Raw genomic sequence first — 19,782 nt, forward strand, 5'->3', positions numbered from 1 at the left:
GAATGCAGTTAAAATATATTTTTTTATGTTTGTCGTAATCAGGGGGGTGATCCATTTCGCGTAAAGACGTTTCGCATAAGGACGTTTCGCATACGGACGTTTGGCATAATGGACGTTTCGCATAAAGCAGTTTCATATAAGAACAGGTAGCATTTTAAAGAAGGCATATAATTCTCTTTATGCCAAACGTCCATTATGCGAAACGTCCACCCATAAAATTATGCGAAACGTCCTTATGCGAAACGTCTTTATGCTAAACGTCCCTTCCCCATCAGAGATATTCACAATCAAAATAGGTGTGCTTTTGTTAGAAAACCAACAATAACTTCCATACTGAAAGAGATATCGATTTCTTCATTCACTCACCAAATTAAGCAATTTTCAATTCAGGAATCTAGAATTCCAGAAAACCCTTCTAGAAATGTTTGAAAGATCTTAATCGTTAACTACCTCTCTACCAACTCACCAAAAGTTAGTCACGATGTGAAGTACGAGTGACAGGCAGTCATACACCTTCTGTAAAAAATCTTAGTTTCACCCATAGAGCTTGAAATTGAAACGATCCAGTATTCATATGTTTGAATAACATAATTTCCTGGTATGTTCTCCAAACTCCCGGGTATTTCCTGTATTTTAGTCAGTCATTTGTAATTCTCCTGTTTCCCCGGATATTCTGGATGGATGGATACCCTGGAAACTGCGTAATTTCCCATATAAGAGTTATTCATTGGCAGATAGTTAAACTTGTTTGGCAAAGTAGTCCAAGGTCAAGGTTTAATCCAAATTCGGCAAAAAAAACCATTCGACCAAACGTTCCAAAACATAGATACAGATTTACATCTGTTTGAAAAAGTTGAGAACTTTGAAAAAAAAAAAAAATGCAAAGTCTAACATGAAGCCCGACGACTATGTCGTTCAAATATAGTAGAACGGAAAACCCCATTAGCATTGGATGTCACCAGTTCAATTAGGAAAGTTTTAATCATTTGCCTCCGAATTAGATCATTATGACTCCAAAACACAACAACTAAATGAACAAACGGAGTATGTATTATAGGGTGGTCTATAATTATCAAACTGGAAGAATCTTAAGTTACACCCCCCTTATTTCTTCATTGGGGTTCAAAGAAGCTATTATAAAAGTTTGAGCAGAGTCTGTCAACTCAAAGTAAGAGGGACCGCCTTTTAAGTTTGTATGGAAAAAATCGACCAAGTATATGAGAAAAACTCTTCCAACTGCATTTTTTACCATAAAGTTCGCTGCAGTTGAAATTATTTCTTTAATGAATAGAAGGAGAGACTGTTATGAACATGAACCTTTTTTTGTTAAGAAATCACAAAGTTGCCTAGTGAAACTTAAATTCGGTTTTCATATATAAATGTGCCACCTTAATGTACGAACAAGACTAAATGGTCCCAACCATTCGAGCAAAGAATCGTGAGTCCCATGCCAATGACATACCCAAAGTTTTTCCACAGATTCTTGGTAACGGAATAGAATGCTTGGCAGTAAAGGCAGAAACACCGTTCGATATCTCAATCTTCATCCACCGCCACCACAACAGGTGATACAGAAGTTCGGGATGCATGTTTCGAGTGATTTTCCTCCCGAATAACGTGTTGCACTGGGATGATTATCCGAAAGCAAGAAGAACAAACTACCGCGCTTTAGGCCCTATCCCGATGAAATAAAAACCAGTCTGCAATATAAATTTTTATGAACCCATTATGGTTGTTGTTGTTGTTGTTGCTGCTCTCGCATCAAAGGACCTATAAAATGTGCGAAAGACTTCAGTTTTGGGGTGCGTTTCTTTTAAGAAGGCCCCGCGCATATTCTTTTCATTGAATATTTAATGCCTGGAAGCGAAACGACTACGTCAACAGGTACTTGGGCTTGGTATCGATCGATGCGGCCAGAGATGCGCGATGTTGCCGGTGCGATATGTTGTACGAAGCCAACAATAATGGCAGCTAGGTGTTTTTGGTCGGTAGTTGGTAGCCGAGATCTCGTTGCTTTGATACGATTGAAGAAAATTTGTTCGGAGAATTTTGGGGCTTGGAGTCATGGCTTCTGTTGATTGAGGTGGAGTATCGTATTTCGGTTTGCAGCATTGAAACCGATAATGGACGAAAAAGGCCGACTATTAAAAGTTTGCAACAATAGGGTATTATTGATTTTGGTTCAGCGCGCATTAAACACCTATTGGTATTCAATAGTTACCCGATAGATTCGATCATGATGAGTCGTAATAGCTAATGTCTGCAATGCGATTGTTTTATTTAACCAAGGTTAAGCCAAGGATATAAACAAACTTTCAAAATGTTCCAATCCAATTTTAGCAAATTGGTTCCGAATACAAAGTTTCGTCCAACTGTTGATTCTTAGGATGATATTGTTGTTAAACAATGATGCAAATGTTTCAAAACTTTGTACCCAAATGTCCTGTTAATTCTTCCTTAATACATTTTCGAGCATTCAAAAAACGACTGAAAATCCTATCTCTTTTGATTCTTAAGAGATTTCACAAAGTTCAACAGCAGTGGAACCGATCACGTCTCTAATTTCTAAATAAGATACAGAATAGGATATTATCAACATGGTTTTAAAGTTTTCCCGAGTGTTGTAAAGTGTACAGTGTACAAAAATCAGATGACATTTCTTAAAACGCCAGTAGATTAAGCGAATTCAAATCAAGTAAATCTTTAAAAACTATTCAAACAGTATTATCGCCGAACAGCAAACGTATCAATTCATTGTATTCCGCAGACAAAATTCTACATACTTTGAAACTACTCGAACGTTTTTTTCCCCGCATTTACAAAACGACTCAAATGCGAAACAATGTTGAAAAAAGATTAATCTTGAAACAGTTTTAGAAGACAGGTTGATATTCTCCCAATTAATTTTCTCAATACCGTATGAAAGTTATTTACGTCGATTTGAAAAAGTAATCGAGAAATAACAGTGTTTTGGTGCTTAAGACTAAAACTTGTTCCGATGTGTAATAGACATATTATCGATCTCTAAGTATTTAATCTGTAGTATAGTCAGCGTTGCCAACCTTCCAGATTTGTCTGGAATATGCCACATTTTTGAGACCCCATTTTACAAAAATCTGGAAGATCCGGATAAAATTCTCCACGAAATTGTAAGGTTTTGTACACAATTTGTAAGGTTTCCCACCACGACATAGGAGATCCCGACTTTTCCAGACAAAGTTCCCAAATCCTTTAGATTTAAAAAAAAATGACTTGGCATCCCTGAGTATAGTATATTTTAGATAACTCTAAGGTGCTCCATTTTGTTGACACAGACTTTAGATGAGTATTTTACAGAACAAGTTGCAGAATGACGATTTTTACAGCACGGGTCGTACATTTGACCAACGAGTCTTACTTTTTTATTATCATTTATCGGTTTTACGGCTAACCAGCCGAGTGGAAGTTTGAACAACTATCGTAAAACTAAACATTAAATATACTTTCCAATTGGATTAAATGAACAAATTGATGTAAAATTTGCGAAAAAGTTACACGTCTTCTCAGTGAGAATCTAACTCACGACTCCCTGTTCACTAAATAGGGCACTAGACTGGCCCACCCTAGTATGGGAGAAAAATAAAGTTGTATAATTCCACGGGGCACCCGCCAGGATTATTCTTTAGGGTTAGAGGAAGACTTCCTGAAAGTTTCAGCTCATTTGGTCGTTCCATGAGCTGGCGCAATTGAATTGAAGTTAATATGGGATTTTCAGCTCCAACATATAGGAAACAGCACATCATCTCCTGTTTGAGTCTGGAAAATTGTTGATCGCGTTCAATTGAACCCAGAATGTCAAAAATACTACTTGATACTATAGCAAACAATATTGTAGTAGGTTGTATGATGATTAAAATTGATAAAGTTGGTGTTTTAACTATCTGAAGTAGATTTGCAATATTGCTTAGTATTCTTTCAACTTAGCTGGGTGGTAGCCACTAAGCGCATCATAGCCACCTATGACGCTGGGCGAGCTGCGGCACAAGGTGCATGCACATGTGTGATTGTACGGGAGTGCTGATCTAAGCCTAACTTTCAACAACTGAAAGCTTAATGAAAATGAGCTTAAATCAAGATACAACCTTCGGCAACTATGTTCATTAGCGTATTAACTAGTGAATTTGTCATTCTGGGCTCAATTGAACGCGATTAACTAGTGTACGAAACGAAACAGTGACATAGGGTCAATTTTCAATATATTTGAGACGAATATTCCATACAAACTTTGAATTGAATGCGCCAGCTGGGGGAGCAACCAAATGAGTTGAAATTTTGAGAGAGCTTTTTTCTTACCCTAAGGCACATATCTAGAGGGTGCCCCGTTGAATTTTACAACTTTTTTGTTTAAGGGCCAGTCTAATAGGGCACGTTACCCTTACACGTCGAGAGGAATTGTGGACGCAGGAGTTAATCGAATTTAGGCATTATAAACCAAAACCGGGATGCATTCATCATGATTTAGAAATTTGTGAAAATAGTTGTGTAATGATTCATTACGCAACTCAAATCACTGTTTTCTGTTGCGTAATGACTATCACAGCATTGCATTATTCAATGCAGAAAAATATACCGTTTCGTGATGGATTTGTGTGATAAAAAAGAGCTTATTACGATGCGAAATTGAAAAAAAAAATTATGATACCAATGTGTAATATATATTGTACGTTTGCCTTAAACATCCTGTTAACTTTTTTTTAACCTGTGTAGCTAACTACACCTCATTATTCGGCTTTCATAGTCTAGATGACCTCAAACCAATCCACAATGAAGCACCAGACAACTTAAAATAAAAAAACTTATAAGCGAACAAAAATGAAGAAAATCTATAAACTACATCCGAGACGGCACTTCTGCTACCGCTGTGAAGTTGGCAAAGAAAACCAAGAAAAGCAAAAAATCAATCCGTGAAAACACGGTGAATACAGCGATTGTGGTACGAAAAAAATGCCCCCACCGGTCAATTACGTAGTACAAGAAAAAATAATAAACTCCCAATCGGGAGATCTTTCCATCTTCTTGTGAAAACGACAGAGAAGGCTGGGTTTCTCCAGTTGCACGTGTACGTCTACTGCATTCGTCGTGGCAATACTGGCTCCAATACACTGAGTGGGAAGTCAAAAGAATTGCTGACTTCATAGAATCACGTTAATCTATTTGGAAAATTGTTACCAGTTCATTTCCTTTCATTCGCTGTGAGGCGAAGCTTCTGCGGCTCCATTCATAAATGGGTCTATCTCGTTAAAAGACAAATTTTATTGTAATCCTTTGCAGGGGTCATGAATTCTGCAAAACATTGAATAGATTATTTGCAGTTTTCAGGGCTGGTAACAGGTCTCTTTTTATATATGTGATCTCTATTTAAATGCAAGTCTAAAAAAATAACGCTATTTTTTATTGAAGGTCTCTAAAATCTCTTTTTTTAAATGTTTCCTTGATTTCTGTTTGGTCTCTTTTGAATTACTGTGTAGTCTCTACCAGCCTTGAATTTTAAAATATAAAGTCCTTTTGCAATGTGTAAATGAAGTTTCTCGAAGATTGCACTCCACTCTAGTTCTATTTTTTGATATTGTCCTATTGAAATATTGTTTATGTTTCTCCAATTATTATCCCATTTTCGTCAGCTGGTGAAAAAATCCTACTTTTTGGGGACCACTTCAACAACACGATTCCATGATGAAATGTTATTCCACTTGACCCGGAAAATAGGCCGAAAAGCAACAGCCACGACGTGACGAAAGCTAATGACGGAAGCGTAGACGCAGTTTTTTTTTCTCTTAGACCAGCGAAAGAAAGTTCGACTGCTCGGAAGTCCTTTTGTGATTCGCATATACTCACTGTCGCCAACTGTCTTCGGGTGTGTCACGACGCCGATTGTGAGGGAGGTCCGGAGTGGGAGGTCTTCGGGAACGTACAACAGGCGTTGACAATATTTAGGAAAGTAATGCTAGAACACAAAAGGGAGGAAAACTTCAGCACGGAAAAGGATGGGTTTTTGTTTGAGGATTGCGTAACGCGCAGACCGACAACGGAAGTGTGGGTGGGGTACACCTTATTTTTGGGTTAGTGATGAAAATATTTTCCCGGTCAGCCACGGTACGACACGTTCGTCAATTGTATATAGTAGTAGAGCACAGACTTCTGGTGGAGAGCTTTGGAGTGGTGGAATGGGGGTTGCGATTAAATGAAATTGAATTCTGTTTGCTTCCCGTCACGGAATATAAGACGAGGAAATTTGTTTACTCTGTCTTGGGTTTCCTTTATCCGTGACAATGAAAGGACTGAAAAAGGGTTTCTAGCAAAAATTGTCCCGAAAATGTTGGTAATTGGAAGTGTGACTTTGTTGGTGGCTGGATCGATTTGGTGCACTTTGCGAGAATGAACCTTGAATTTTCTCGTTGAACAACACAATACGAAATATTTGTTAGTGTCTTTGGAATTGATCTTTTATAACATTATGATTCTCTGGAGTTCTCAGCATTGTATGAGCTTCAGAAATTTTAAACTTATCAGAAATCAGATATAGGGTAAGTGTACCAGTTATGGACATAATGGTTCCCTATTTCACCATACGTGATTATTTGATTAATTTCAAATTTTTAATTATTCTGTGTGTTTTAGTAGCTTGATATCAAATAAATCTTGATGTTAAAACATTCAAAAATATTCAAAATGTTCTTTCAAAAAGTCACATATGGCCAAATAGGGCCATATAGCCATAACTGGTACACTTTCCCTATACTAACAAATCTTATTGAAATGGTTTCATACTTAGATTGACCCAGTAAGTGATTTTCGATAGCGTTCGATTTCGATTTTTTTTAATCGTTGACAATGGCTATCGTTGAAAAAGATTAATAAAGTATTTGGTACATGGCAAAAGATCGGAAGACAAATTATTAAAAGTACAAAAAAAAATAAAAGACTCCTTTATTGTTTTCCTCTTCGACTATTTTTCGTTTTAGTTTAACTGAAATTTGATAATATTCAACTTTCATCATTGGGGGACGACATTTTAAACTTTGGCAATTTGAACAGTTCTAGTGTAATGCTCACGGAATCCGGCAACTAGTGATGTAATGTCGACCTAATATACCTAAACCGAATTTGAAGGTGGCTAAACATGACCAACATGTCGATTGGTATATGAAAATTAATTTAATTATGATTAGATGAAAAAAAAATGTGGAAAAATGTGCATGGCAGTTTTTTTTTTATGTAAATACACATTTATCATTTCGTAGTCAGAGCGTGTTTCAAACCACAATAATTGTGGGCTAAATTATTGAGTTCGACAGCTAGCGGCGTCAGTTGCTCATATGTATTTAGTGTGCCACGGAGTTCTATTCCCGTTACAGCCGAAGGAAACTTTTCGCAAACGAAAACTTTTCACTGATCACAGGGCTTTGTATGTGATCGTTGTATAGTGTAAGACATATCAGTTCTGTGCAATCTTTGACTGAAGAAGTTGTCATTTGAATATTTTATAAAGTTTGAACTGGCGTGAAACAATTTGCAGTGCGGTTGTTTGGCTTAAATTATTTCTTAAAAATGCAACTTTTTCATGACAATGTTTTACACTAAATCGTGAAGTTTAATGTGCTACATAAATGGTTTTGGAGAAATATGGAAGTGGTCACGCAGAATCTATTCAATGAGCCCAGGTCGATACTGAATGGTTATTGAAATCCACACGGTTCGAACAAAACTTGTAAATTTCAGTGATATGTGATGCACATAATTGGAGCATGACATGTCGTGGATATTAACATGATGTATCATGTAAACTTAAATAATACATCATGTAAATCAGCAGGAGTCTGTAAAATTACTTGACATATTACTGAAGTTCACTTGATTTCACACTTAAATTGACATGGCTTCATGTTTACATAGCATTTATGAAATTTAAATGACATGTAATCTTCATATTTATTAACAGTGCAGGGCACCTATTTCCACATTTGCTTCTATAAATTATAGTTTGACATATCATACTTGCAAGGTTTTATAGCATTTTGGACTTGATCACTTCTGCCGAGATACTTATTCGAAACATTTCAATCATAATCAGGTTTATGATGACCATTATTGGAATGACCATTTTCACACATTATTAGACAATCAAAGTTGAGATGCTGCATCAATGCAGTTGATACCATTGTAGAAATTACCATCTCCTTCGGGGCTCTCGGAACACACCTGACGCAAATTAACGGAATATCGTACCTATAGAAGTCACATATAACTTATTTCATATCACAGCATCGATAGTATGTAAAGTTTTGTATAAAAACATCGAATATAGTTAGTTAAGAAGTGTAACAATTCCATTTAACGTATTGCAGCAGGTTTTGACCCCAACAGAAGCCAGAAAAACTCCGAAATCGTTAAGGCCCTTATAAAGTGTCACAAATCTAGTACGATTTTTTTTACTTCAAGAAAATCGGAGTGAAAATGAATTTTTAAAAGCTGATTGGAAATTTGAAGAGTAAAGATTGGAGCATATGTGGTGGGAAAAGACCAGATCGTAGACATTCGATAAGAAAGTATTTCCAACTTATGTTGCTAAGCTTTTGTAGGTTATTAGCATACATTTTGTTTGAGGACAGACCTGTTGTAGTGGTTTTAACACACGCCTCTAACGCCGAGGACCTGGGATCGAATCCAGTCACTTATGGCGCAATAGGTAATTGTGATGACTGCCTTCGGAAGGGATGTAAATCCGTTGTTTTCCAGATGAATTAGTCCAGGGCTAAACATCTCGTTTATAAGATAAAAAATACTTTTTGAAATTTTCTTGAACGTTTGGAGTTTGTTGCCATGTTCTTTGTAACGAGAGGGATTACAGGATGTCCATTCATCCGGGATATCCGGGAAAAGCGGAAAAAACACGGGAATTCCAATTTGTCGGGAAAAATATGTATTCTGAATATAAGAGTATCAATTTGTTTACTGCAAAAATTAATTAATATGAAAATTGTTTTCCATCAATCAAAAATCTATTGTATCTCTGTGTGAAATCGAATTCTATTATATTTTTCGACACATGGTGAGCATTTCAGTTCTAATTGAATGAATCACGAAGAAAAAATTGTGATTTTTAACTACAGATATATTGTACATGGTACACTTACCCCTACTAAAGGGGTGGGGTAAGTGGATCAAGTATTATTATCATTTATAGGCAGACTGCTTAAGAGAATTTCAATAAGCTTCAATATCCGCAAATGTTGATTTCCTTTATTTTTTCCATTCCCACCTAAAAAACCTTTCTGCTATAAAAAATATAAAAGAATAATAATTTCAAAATTCACACGAAACTTTTCGTGGTTTATCTAAGCTGAGTTGCAAAAGAGCAAAATATACTGATGTTCCAATTGAAAGCATAGTATCGTACTTTATTTGACCATATAAATTGTTCTAGACAGATGATACACATATATTTATAAATAGAATAGAAGGATTTCCGTTTGTTATTCAAAACTAAATGTAACTAATATTTTTAAACTAAGAGTGTTTTCGAAAACATCGTTAGGAATAATCCTACAATACTTCTGTATAACTTATGTGTATGAATAAATGAATTTTCTCCAAATTGTTCTAGTTACAATGTTTTTTTTTTTGTTGGAATTAGTGTAAACAAATATATACATATTTTTTATTATATTTTGATTAAATGAAGATACTTTTTAAATTTAAAATATTAAAATGTAACATTACTAGCACTAATAACAAGAACGAGAGTAATATCATTCCCATTATATATAATTACAACACATTTGGCGCAAATTTTTAAGCCCCTTATACTCAATACATAACAATCAGAAAAATCGAATTAAATGACGATTTTAAGTACATTAACCCCTCTTTTGTTATTCACAGAAAAAAGTTAGAATAAAATTATTCACATTAGCTGTACATAACAATGAAGTTAACTATTGATTTTTCTGTATCCACTTACCCCACGGTACCTTAATATAAAGAACTTATTGGTCTTGCAATCTCAATGAGCTTCATTCCTTTAATGAAACTTCATTGGCGAAATATATCAACTGTTCTTCTCTTCTTCATGGCATTTACGTCCTCACTGGGACAGAGCCTGCTTCTCAGCGTAGTGTTCTTATGAGCACTTCCACTGAGAGCTTTCTTTGCCAAAGTTACCATTTTCGCATTCGTATATCGTGTGGCAGGTACGATGATACTATATGCCCAGGGAAGTCAAGGAAATTTCCGTTACGAAAAGATCCTGGACCGACCGGGAATCGAACTCACACACCTTTAGCATGGCTTTGCTTTGTAGCCGCGGACTCGGCTAAGCAAGGCCCTCAATTGTGCCATTTCCCAATATTCAACAAACAAGTAAATAATATTTAGCCCTTTATGATCATCGAGAGCATTTTAATCAAATGAAAGCGAATTCCCATTAACCACCAACCGCGAACTTGTCCTTCAAAAGAACCTCTTCCACAGCTTATAGGCCCAGAAGGTTCGAGATATCGAACGAAGATGCATGTTGACACCGCCGCGTGACGGTTCGATTTTGTTTTCCGCCTGAGAACAAGGCTACATACCTAAGTATCATCAAAAAAGGAATTGACTGCGACATACGCATCGAACCGCTACGAAAACTTTTCGCATCAACCGTGATAGAATATGGGGGGATGGGATCCCCTCAACGAGGTTATAAGATGTCCCTTGGAACATTCCGCCCATCCAGGTAGAACTTTTCCGTAATCCGTATTTCCATGGCAAAGAATTTGTTTTCCCTACGCACGTACGCGCAGGACGAACGTTACACGTGTAGGACCACCCCCTCCTCGCTTCACTACTCTGCTACCTTGTAAAGAAGAGGATCCCGGCTGTCAGAAGTTGGTTGGTTGGTTCGTTGGTAGCCTATCAAGTCGTAAATTATATTACCTCCTCTGCAGGATTTAATGGGCGACATAAATACAGGTTGTGACTTTTGGGCAGCAACGATAGATGCCACCACATGTTTTGCAATTCCTGCATCTTCTGGTGGGACACGTTGGAATTAGTGAAAATCGATCTGTCATGGGGAAATTTGATGATATTCGGGAGTTACAGTAAACTATTTGTCTTACTAGATATTTTCCATACACCGGTGTGAATTTCAGCTATTAAGATTGATTTCACAACTTTCTGAAGTTTATCTCTCTGACTCCAACTCAATAATATCCTTCGTAATTCGATATTTCCTTCTATATCGAAAGGGAGAGAGAGAGAGTTTACTGTAGTAAAATAATTGTGTTGAACGTGTGCACAACACTTAATAATTCGAAAAAAAAAATGCTACAAGAGGAAAATATGTTAACATTAGTGTATACATCAACTTGTGTGGATAAACATACGTTGCATACAGTGTGTATTCAGATAGTTTATGGAAAAGTCCAGTCTGCTATGGCAGTAGCCACGTGTTAACGTCAATTCATTCATACAATCATTCAGCTTGCTAAAATACTTTTTTAGCATTCATGAATACATTAATAGACTGGCCCTTAAACAAAAAAGTTGTAAAATTCAACGGGGCACCCCCTAGATATGTGTCTTAGGGTAAGAAAAAAGCTCTCTCAAAATTTCAACTCATTTGGTTGCTCCCCCAGCTGGCGCATTCAATTCAAAATTTGTATGGAATATTCGTCTCAAATATATTGAAAATTGACCCTATGTCACTGTTTCGTCTCGTACACTAGTTAATCGCATTCAATTGAGCCCAGAATGACAAATTCACTAGTTGATACGCTAATGAACATAGTTGCCGAAGGTTGTATCTGGATTTAAGCTCATTTTCATTAATCAGGTATCAGAAGGCCGGCTCCAAAGGCACGTTCCCCACCAGTTGGGAGATTTGTGCCATCGCCATATTTGAGCCTATTTCATCATCTACCCGATGGGAGAGGAAAGGGAAGGGAAAGATGGGAGGAAATAGGAATGGGGTCCCTTGAAGAGGGAAAATCGCATAAGCGAATTGAGAGCATGTAGCTCCATACCACAATGGGTTCAAACAGCGCCCTAAAAAGGGCACTGCAAAACGCATGAGCGTAAAGAGAGCCTATAGCTCATTACCACAGCGGGTTAAGAATAACAGAATGTCCTGAAGATTCAGGCTTCTGAATTCAGTTTCACTTAATAAGTGTTTACCAAGTAATTGGAATCGCATTTGCGAAAAAACTGGACAGTTACATATCAGGTGATACGAAGTTCCATAATCGGAGTCACAACTATCACACACAAATGAGTCAGCACGCTGAATATTTGCCATGTGATAGTTGAGTCGGCAGTGGCCTGTCAACGCTCTGACCAAGAGACTGCAATTCTGCTTTGACAGATTTGTTAAACACTTCGCCACCCTTGGAGATGGCTCAGTAATGTACAATTTTGTTTGACGACATGACTCCAAACTATTCCAATATTGCTTGTGCTGAGTTGCCGCCCAAGAATTTATCTGAAGCTTCACCCAGCACTTCGAAATTGGAATAGCCGGCTCAGGGCCAATGAAGTCATGCGATGCTCCATCGCGAGCTAGCTCATCAGCCAATTCATTTCCAGCGATGGAAGAATGGCCAGGTACCCATACAAGGTTTACAGAGTTGACTGAATTCAGTTCCTCAATTTGAGTTCGACATGCGATAACAAGCTTCGACCTTGAGTTGGCCGAAGCGAGAGCTTTTATAGCAGCTTGACTATCTGAACAGAAGTATATGACTTTACCCATTACGCGCTGTTGAAGTGCTGATTGCACTCCACACATAAGAGCAAATATTTCCGCCTGAAAAACGGTGCAGTTTCTACCAAGTGAGTAAAACTGATTCAGCCTTAGCTCACGAGAATGTACTCCTGCACCAGCTCTACCTTCAAGAAGGGAGCCATCAGTATAACATACTATATTGTTTGATATACTTCTTTCCAAATAGCCAGATGTCCACTCTTCCCGTGAAGGGAATTGTGTAGTAAATGTCCTGTAAGGAAAGTGACAAGCAATTGTGAGATCACTTGGAGCAAGGACAATTTTGTCCCAATTCACCAAAAGTGGAAACAACGAAGTGTGTGTAGATCTACGATTTACTGGATTTTTCTCCAGTAGATCCAGTACCCATAAACGGTAAGAGCAAGAAAGTGCTTCTTGTTTAAGATGTATGTGTAGTGGCGCAACGTCAAAAAGGGCCTCGAGCGCTGCTGTGGGAGTTGTAGAGAACGCACCAGACATCGCCATCAAGCACATCCTTTGGAGATGACCCAATTTTGACTGGATTATTCTCACTTCACCCTTTTGCCACCACACAAGACATCCATATGCCAATATTGGTCGAACAACTGTTGTGTAAATCCATTTGATATATTTGGGTTTGAGGCCCCAAGTTTTACCAAAGGTTCGCCGGCATTGACCGAAGGCCATGCAAGCTTTTTTGATTCTGAAATCAATGTGAGGTGTCCATGAAAGTTTGGAATCTAGAATGACTCCGACATACTTTACTTGATCAGTCACATTAATCTCAGTGCCAAAAAGACGTAAAGGTCGAATTCCATCGCGGTTTCGTCTTTCCGTAAAAAGAACAATAGATGTTTTATTCGGATTAACCGAAAGGCCATATTGGCGACACCAACTCTCAACTACCTGAAGAGCACATTGCATCAGGTCGAATAGGGTGCTTATGCACATACCAACTATCAAAGATAGATAGTCGTCGGCAAATCCATAAGTTGGAAAACCGCAATTATTGAGTTGCGTCAATAGCGTATCTGCTACGAGATTCCACAAAAGTGGTGATAAGACTCCCCCTTGGGGGCATCCGCAAACACTCAATTTTCGAATCGCTGCTTGACGCAATGTCGAGAAGAGATGTCGGTTTTTGAGCATTTGATGAATCCAATTGGTAATCATTGTAGGTAGCCCATGGTTTCGTGCGGCTTCCAATATGGCATCGAAAGACACGTTATCAAAGGCACCCTCAATATCCAAGAAAACACCCAAGCAGGATTGCTTCTGAGCGAATGCTTTCTCGATATCGTATACAACTTTGTGTAAAAGAGTCACAGTGGACTTTCCAGATTGGTAAGCATGTTGATTCACATGAAGAGGCATGTTTGCCAAATAAACATCACGGATGTGATGATCGATAATGCGTTCCAGACATTTCAGAAGAAAAGAGGTCAGACTGATTGGTCTAAAACTCTTCGCTTCTTCATACGACGCACGTCCTCCTTTCGGGATAAACTTTACAGTAATATCACGCCAGGATCTGGGAATGTACCCGGTAGCAAAACTGCTTACAAGTAGCTTTTTCAAAACATGTTTGATAAACTCAAGTCCCTTTTGGAGCAGAACAGGATAAATCCCATCCGCTCCTGGAGATTTGAAAGGAGCAAAACTATCAAGTGCCCATTGAATCGATTCAGTAGTTACGATACTGCGAGCCGAGGCCAGAGACTCGTAACTACATGAAAAGACATTTGGTTCATCCATAGATGCTATGTCCACACATCCGGGGAAGTGTGTATTGAATAAACATTCTAAAACTTCTTCATCGGAAGAAGTAAAGTCACCATTAGGTAAGCGAATTTCGTTCACTTGGAAATCCTTAGATTTTGCAAGGATTTTGTTCAGCCGACTGACTTCACTCAAACTGGAAACATTTGTACAAAGGTTTTTCCAGCCGGATCGTTCAGCAAAACGAAGAGCCTTCTTGTAAGCCTTGCGAGCCGACTTGAACGACTCTGATCCAGCTGAACGGCGTCTGTTCCAACTCCTTCTACATTGTTTCCTGAGTCTATTCAAATCGGAATTCCACCATGGGGTCCCTCTTGTAGTCTTTACAGACCGCAGAGGACATGCTTCTTCAAAAGCTTCCATAATGTAGGATGTTGTAGTATCAACTGCATCATCCAGATCACTTGGATTTTCAATGGACGGAGAATATCCATGAAATTTGGTCGCAACCAATTCAATATAGAGTTCCCAGTTTGTTGACCGGGGATTCCTAAAACGCAAAGTCTGCGCAGTTACATTTGAATGTTCAAAGAAGATTTAGCGATGATCAGATAATGATTCCTCATCTGATACATGCCAATTCGTCAACTCGTGACTGATTCTATTCGAGCAGAGCGTTATGTCTAACACTTCTTCTCTATTAGAAACCATGAAGGTTGGGCGATTGCCTATGTTAAGTAATCCAAGGTCTGTACTACTTAAATATTCCATCAGACTGGAGCCTCTCAAATTGATATCCGAGCTGCCCCAGATGATGTGATGAGCATTGGCATCACTGCCCACAATCAGCGGAAGGCCTTTTGTTACGCAGTGTACGACAACTCGTTTGAAGTCATCCGTTGGGGATGGTTCATCATGTGGTAAATATACCGAACAATAGACGTATTTCCTGTTGAGGTCACCAACAGAAACATCGATTGTGACAGCACATACATCTCTGGTAGTTAACTCAGAAATGAGTGCAGCAACGATTGCTTTATTAACGAGCACGCATGCGCGGGGCATGGAGCGCGAGTTTGCAATTTCAAGTTTGCTGAAAGTAGCAAAAACTGGGTCCACAAGGTTACCTAGATAGAAGTTCCCTCTACGAAAGTAGGGTTCTTGAACTAGCGCCACTTGGGCTGCACCATTTTGCATGAGTCTGCAAAGATTGATCGTTGCTGTTCTTTTATGCTGAAGATTGATCTGAGCTAACCTAACCGTAGCCACTACCCAAACTAGGCAGGATTAAGCTTTTTGCAATCTCAGCACGAAAAAGACCAGCAACGAAAAAACCAGATCGGTATCTATTTAAAGTCGCCAAAGGCGAAAGAGCACAGAACACACTGTGTAAAACGCATAATGCGAATCCATATAGGTGATAATTTAAATTAATTTAATTTAATGTCAACATATTCATAATCCCACCCTTATTAAGCCTCAGGATAGAGACTGAAGAAGGGCAGCCGATTATCTCGGAGAAACACAAGGTCACCTGCACCATTGCTCCGGGTAGCACAGGAAGGACTCAATACTGTGGAGGGCGCCCTGGTACCCCACAGGCTCCGTTTGCGGTTAGGTTTTATTTAGACCCCCCTAACCATTCATTCCTAGGCACGGTACGCATCACACCATAAATTAGGGGTCACCTGTGAGGTGGACTTTTACCACCGGAACAGGCAGTCCGTAGTGTTAATTCTTAGCCAGTTGAAACAACCGCTACCGACACTACGCGGCTATCTAGGCTGCTCGGGAAAAGGAGGTTAATATTGATGATTAACTCCTGACGTGCCCAAGCAGCCGGCAAATCTTATCATTCAATTCAAAATTTGTATGGAATATTCGTCTCAAATATATTGAAAATTGACCCTATGTCACTGTTTCGTCTCGTACACTAGTTAATCGCATTCAATTGAGCCCAGAATGACAAATTCACTAGTTGATACGCTAATGAACATAGTTGCCGAAGGTTGTATCTGGATTTAAGCTCATTTTCATTAAGCTTTCAGTTGTTGAAAGTTAGGCTTAGATCAGCACTCCCGTACAATCACACATGTGCATGCACCTTGTGCCGCAGCTCGCCCAGCGTCATAGGTGGCTATGATGCGCTTAGTGGCTACCACCCAGCTAAGTTGAAGGAATACTATGCAATATTGCAAATCTACTTCAGATAGTTAAAACACCAACTTTATCAAGTTCAATCATCATACAACCTTCTACAATATTGTTTGCTATAGTATCAAGTAGTGTTTTTGACATTTTGGGTTCAATTGAACGCGATCAAGAATTTTCCTGACTCAAACAGGAAATGATGTGCTGTTTCCTATATGTTGGAGCTGAAAATCCCATATTAACTTCAATTCAATTGCGCCAGCTCATGGAACGACCAAATGAGCTGAAACTTTCAGGAAGTCTTCCTTTAACCCTAATGAATAATCCTGGTGGGTGCCCCGTGGAATTATACAACTTTATTTTTCTCCCATACTAAGGTGGGCCAGTCTAATACATTAACAATATGCCGGATGTTAGTTCTGAACTAGAAGAGTTTTAAAACGTTTAAAAATTTTAAAATTACGCGTTGCCAAAATCAGGACTTTGCATTCCTAAAATGTAATCATGTAATACATATGCAAGAAAAAAAAATTAGTCAATAAATTTGTATGTATCCTTAGTTTGAAAACTTTTGATTGTGAGCATGACACATTTTAGAAATATTTCGGAGGTCGACTGATTGAATGTCGACCATTGTGTCAGAAAGAATGTCATATGCCACTACATCATACACGCTTTAATGCGAACCCATTTCCCCTCTAATGTGTAATCTAAACAAAGTGAACCAATCACTTTCAACAGATCATCAAATCGCCATAACCGTACCATTCCGTGCCCATCAATGTGGACTAATTCGGGAACCGTTAAGATTAGTTCGACCCGATAACATAAATCATGCCTCATGGTCTCACTTCAACCCAGCAGCCATTCAACAACGAGCGGGGGAGTTTTGAATTGCTAGACAACTTGACAACAACTCGTCTGTTCGTTTCTTTTTCACTTTTCCGTCCTGCAGCACAGTGGAGTAAAATTCATAAATTTAAAGAGGAAAAACTTGCCGCATCCATTCATCTCCCAGCTGGGCCAATCCGGGGTGTCGTTGCCAAGTAAGATGCTCTCCTGTCAGGCCGCCAGGCCAGCAAAACATCCCAAGAATGTGTCCCAACAGCCATCTCGCATGTTTGTTGGAAGGGAACGTGTTTCCAGTCCCATCATTACCATTTCAGTACATATCTACTAGGAGGAAGTGCTCCCAGCATTCACTATTGGCAACTGGAACCTATTCCGCATACGAATTCGTAGTGGAAAGCAACTCTTCCATTTGTCACCATCTGCGAGTTGCACACGAATTTCCCAGCTTTTGCTGTCAAGTAAATGTGGATGATATTTTTTGTTCCAAGCATTGGCAAGTTTCCCTCTTGAATCCAACAACAGTTAGTGCCATCACGTTTCGTCGCTCTATATCTGCCGATCCATATGCTTGTCTGTCTGTCTAGTCTAGCTAGAACCTAGAGAGCTACTGAAGCTGCATACTTGAAACATCTCGACACTGGAGCTCTCCAAAGTGTAGAAATTTCTTTAATTATGTGTGGAATATAAATTGGGAAACATTTACCAGATGCTCTCTGTCACATGCGTTTTTTTCTTGCCTCTACGATTCAAGTTCATAAAATTAACGCTAGGGTGGCTTTGTTCTGTTTTTTTTTCTAGCATTATTTGACGAGACCTTTTTATGTTTTTTTTTCATATTCCGAACATTCGATAAGGTATTGAGATTTTGTTGAAATATTTCATTGAAATGAGTCATCAAATTTTCAAGAAATAATATTGAACCTCACAAAATAACTACTTAAAAGCAACCTTCACAGACTATTAAGCGACTATTTAACTTATTCTTCAAGAATTTCTGCTCAGATTATTCGAATAAAAGCTTCAGGAATTATCGTAGTGATTTCACCAGAGGTTTCATAAAAAATACTATCAGGGACTTTTACAGGGATATCTCTAGTAATTCTAACAATTCTTCCAAAAAAGCTTCGAGTGATATCTCAGAGGTTGCTTAAGGGAAATTCGTCAGAATTTGCTCCATGGAATCCTTAAGCACTCCAACGTTACTACCGGTACACCCTAATCCACATAATCCACAAAAACACGAGCATTGTGCTTCGAAAATCTTCCTACCCAACTCTGAGTACATCCACCATGCGATAAGCGAACAGACAAGTGATCGTTATATAGTCGGAAAATTATACTAACAATGGTCCACATTTTCACTCTTATCTCTTCCACAGCGGTCTGAACTTCCAGGACTTGATGGTACGTTTGGGAGCCATCGATTCACCGCCAAAGACTCCAACCATTCTGGGCTTCGAGTGCGCCGGTGAAGTCGAAGCCGTCGGCGAGGAAGTCGAAGGATTCAAGGTAAGAGCTTACGAACAAACCCGTCCAAAAACCGAAAGTGAACAAATTGCGAGAGGACACCATGAAATGGTGATGATGAGAAGCTGCTGTGGCGATTGTGGCCGAGAACATTCGACGTGTGGTGGGTGCGTTAGAAAGAAAATATAATGGGAAAAGTTTTTAATCTGCAATCTTGTTTGCAAAACTTGCAACACGCTGCGTCGAGTTGAGTTGGTAGTGAAGTGTGGTTAAGTGCAAGACATTGTACTTGTTTGAGGAGTTGATGTTAGAGCAGTGCAATGAAGCAAGGTGATTCCGCTATGCAATGGGCGACAGTTTCTCATTATGATGATTGAGTAGAAACCCCGTATTGGGGTCGTAGACAGGTTTTTCAAAAATAAGGAAGGTGTGGTGTGATGAACGAGCGACCTTAAAAGTTCATTCACGAATTTTACGCAAAAACGATTATTATACGCACCCCCTGCATCCCTTTCTATATAACATTCACCCTTCACTTTGTTCACTGTCAAACAAAGTGTAGTCCAAACCACAATTTTTTCTCGTGATTCTCTCCCGATGATTTTTTTTTCAGTTTCTTCTTAAGGTAGGGTGCAGAGCTACTTGGGCACTTCCATGATTCACTTTGGCATGGGGGGTTTTTCTCGGTCGAATCGTCTGAAACATTGCAAAAATAAGCATTTCAATACGACGCATATTGTAGCCAAATATGAGCTCAGTAGCTTTTAAAAAACCCCACTGCCGAAGTGAATCAGAAGTGCCAAGAATAGGATCCGGCTCCCTACGTA

At 38.8% G+C, this 19,782-nt stretch overlaps 1 protein-coding gene across 3 annotated transcripts in view; it reads left to right on the forward strand.

Moving 5' to 3' along the window:
• Positions 1 to 19,782, forward strand: part of LOC5573673 (synaptic vesicle membrane protein VAT-1 homolog-like) — a 164,294-nt gene that overhangs the window by 118,612 nt on the left and 25,900 nt on the right. For all 3 annotated transcript variants that reach the window (XM_021842520.1, XM_021842519.1, XM_021842521.1), the window contains exon 4: positions 18,868 to 18,997. In XM_021842520.1, the coding sequence (XP_021698212.1) occupies positions 18,868 to 18,997 (130 nt within the window). The remainder of the gene's footprint in view (positions 1 to 18,867; positions 18,998 to 19,782) is intronic.

The sequence above is a fragment of the Aedes aegypti genome, chromosome 2, assembly GCF_002204515.2.
Source record: "Aedes aegypti strain LVP_AGWG chromosome 2, AaegL5.0 Primary Assembly, whole genome shotgun sequence".
NCBI classification, from domain to species: domain Eukaryota; kingdom Metazoa; phylum Arthropoda; class Insecta; order Diptera; family Culicidae; genus Aedes; species Aedes aegypti.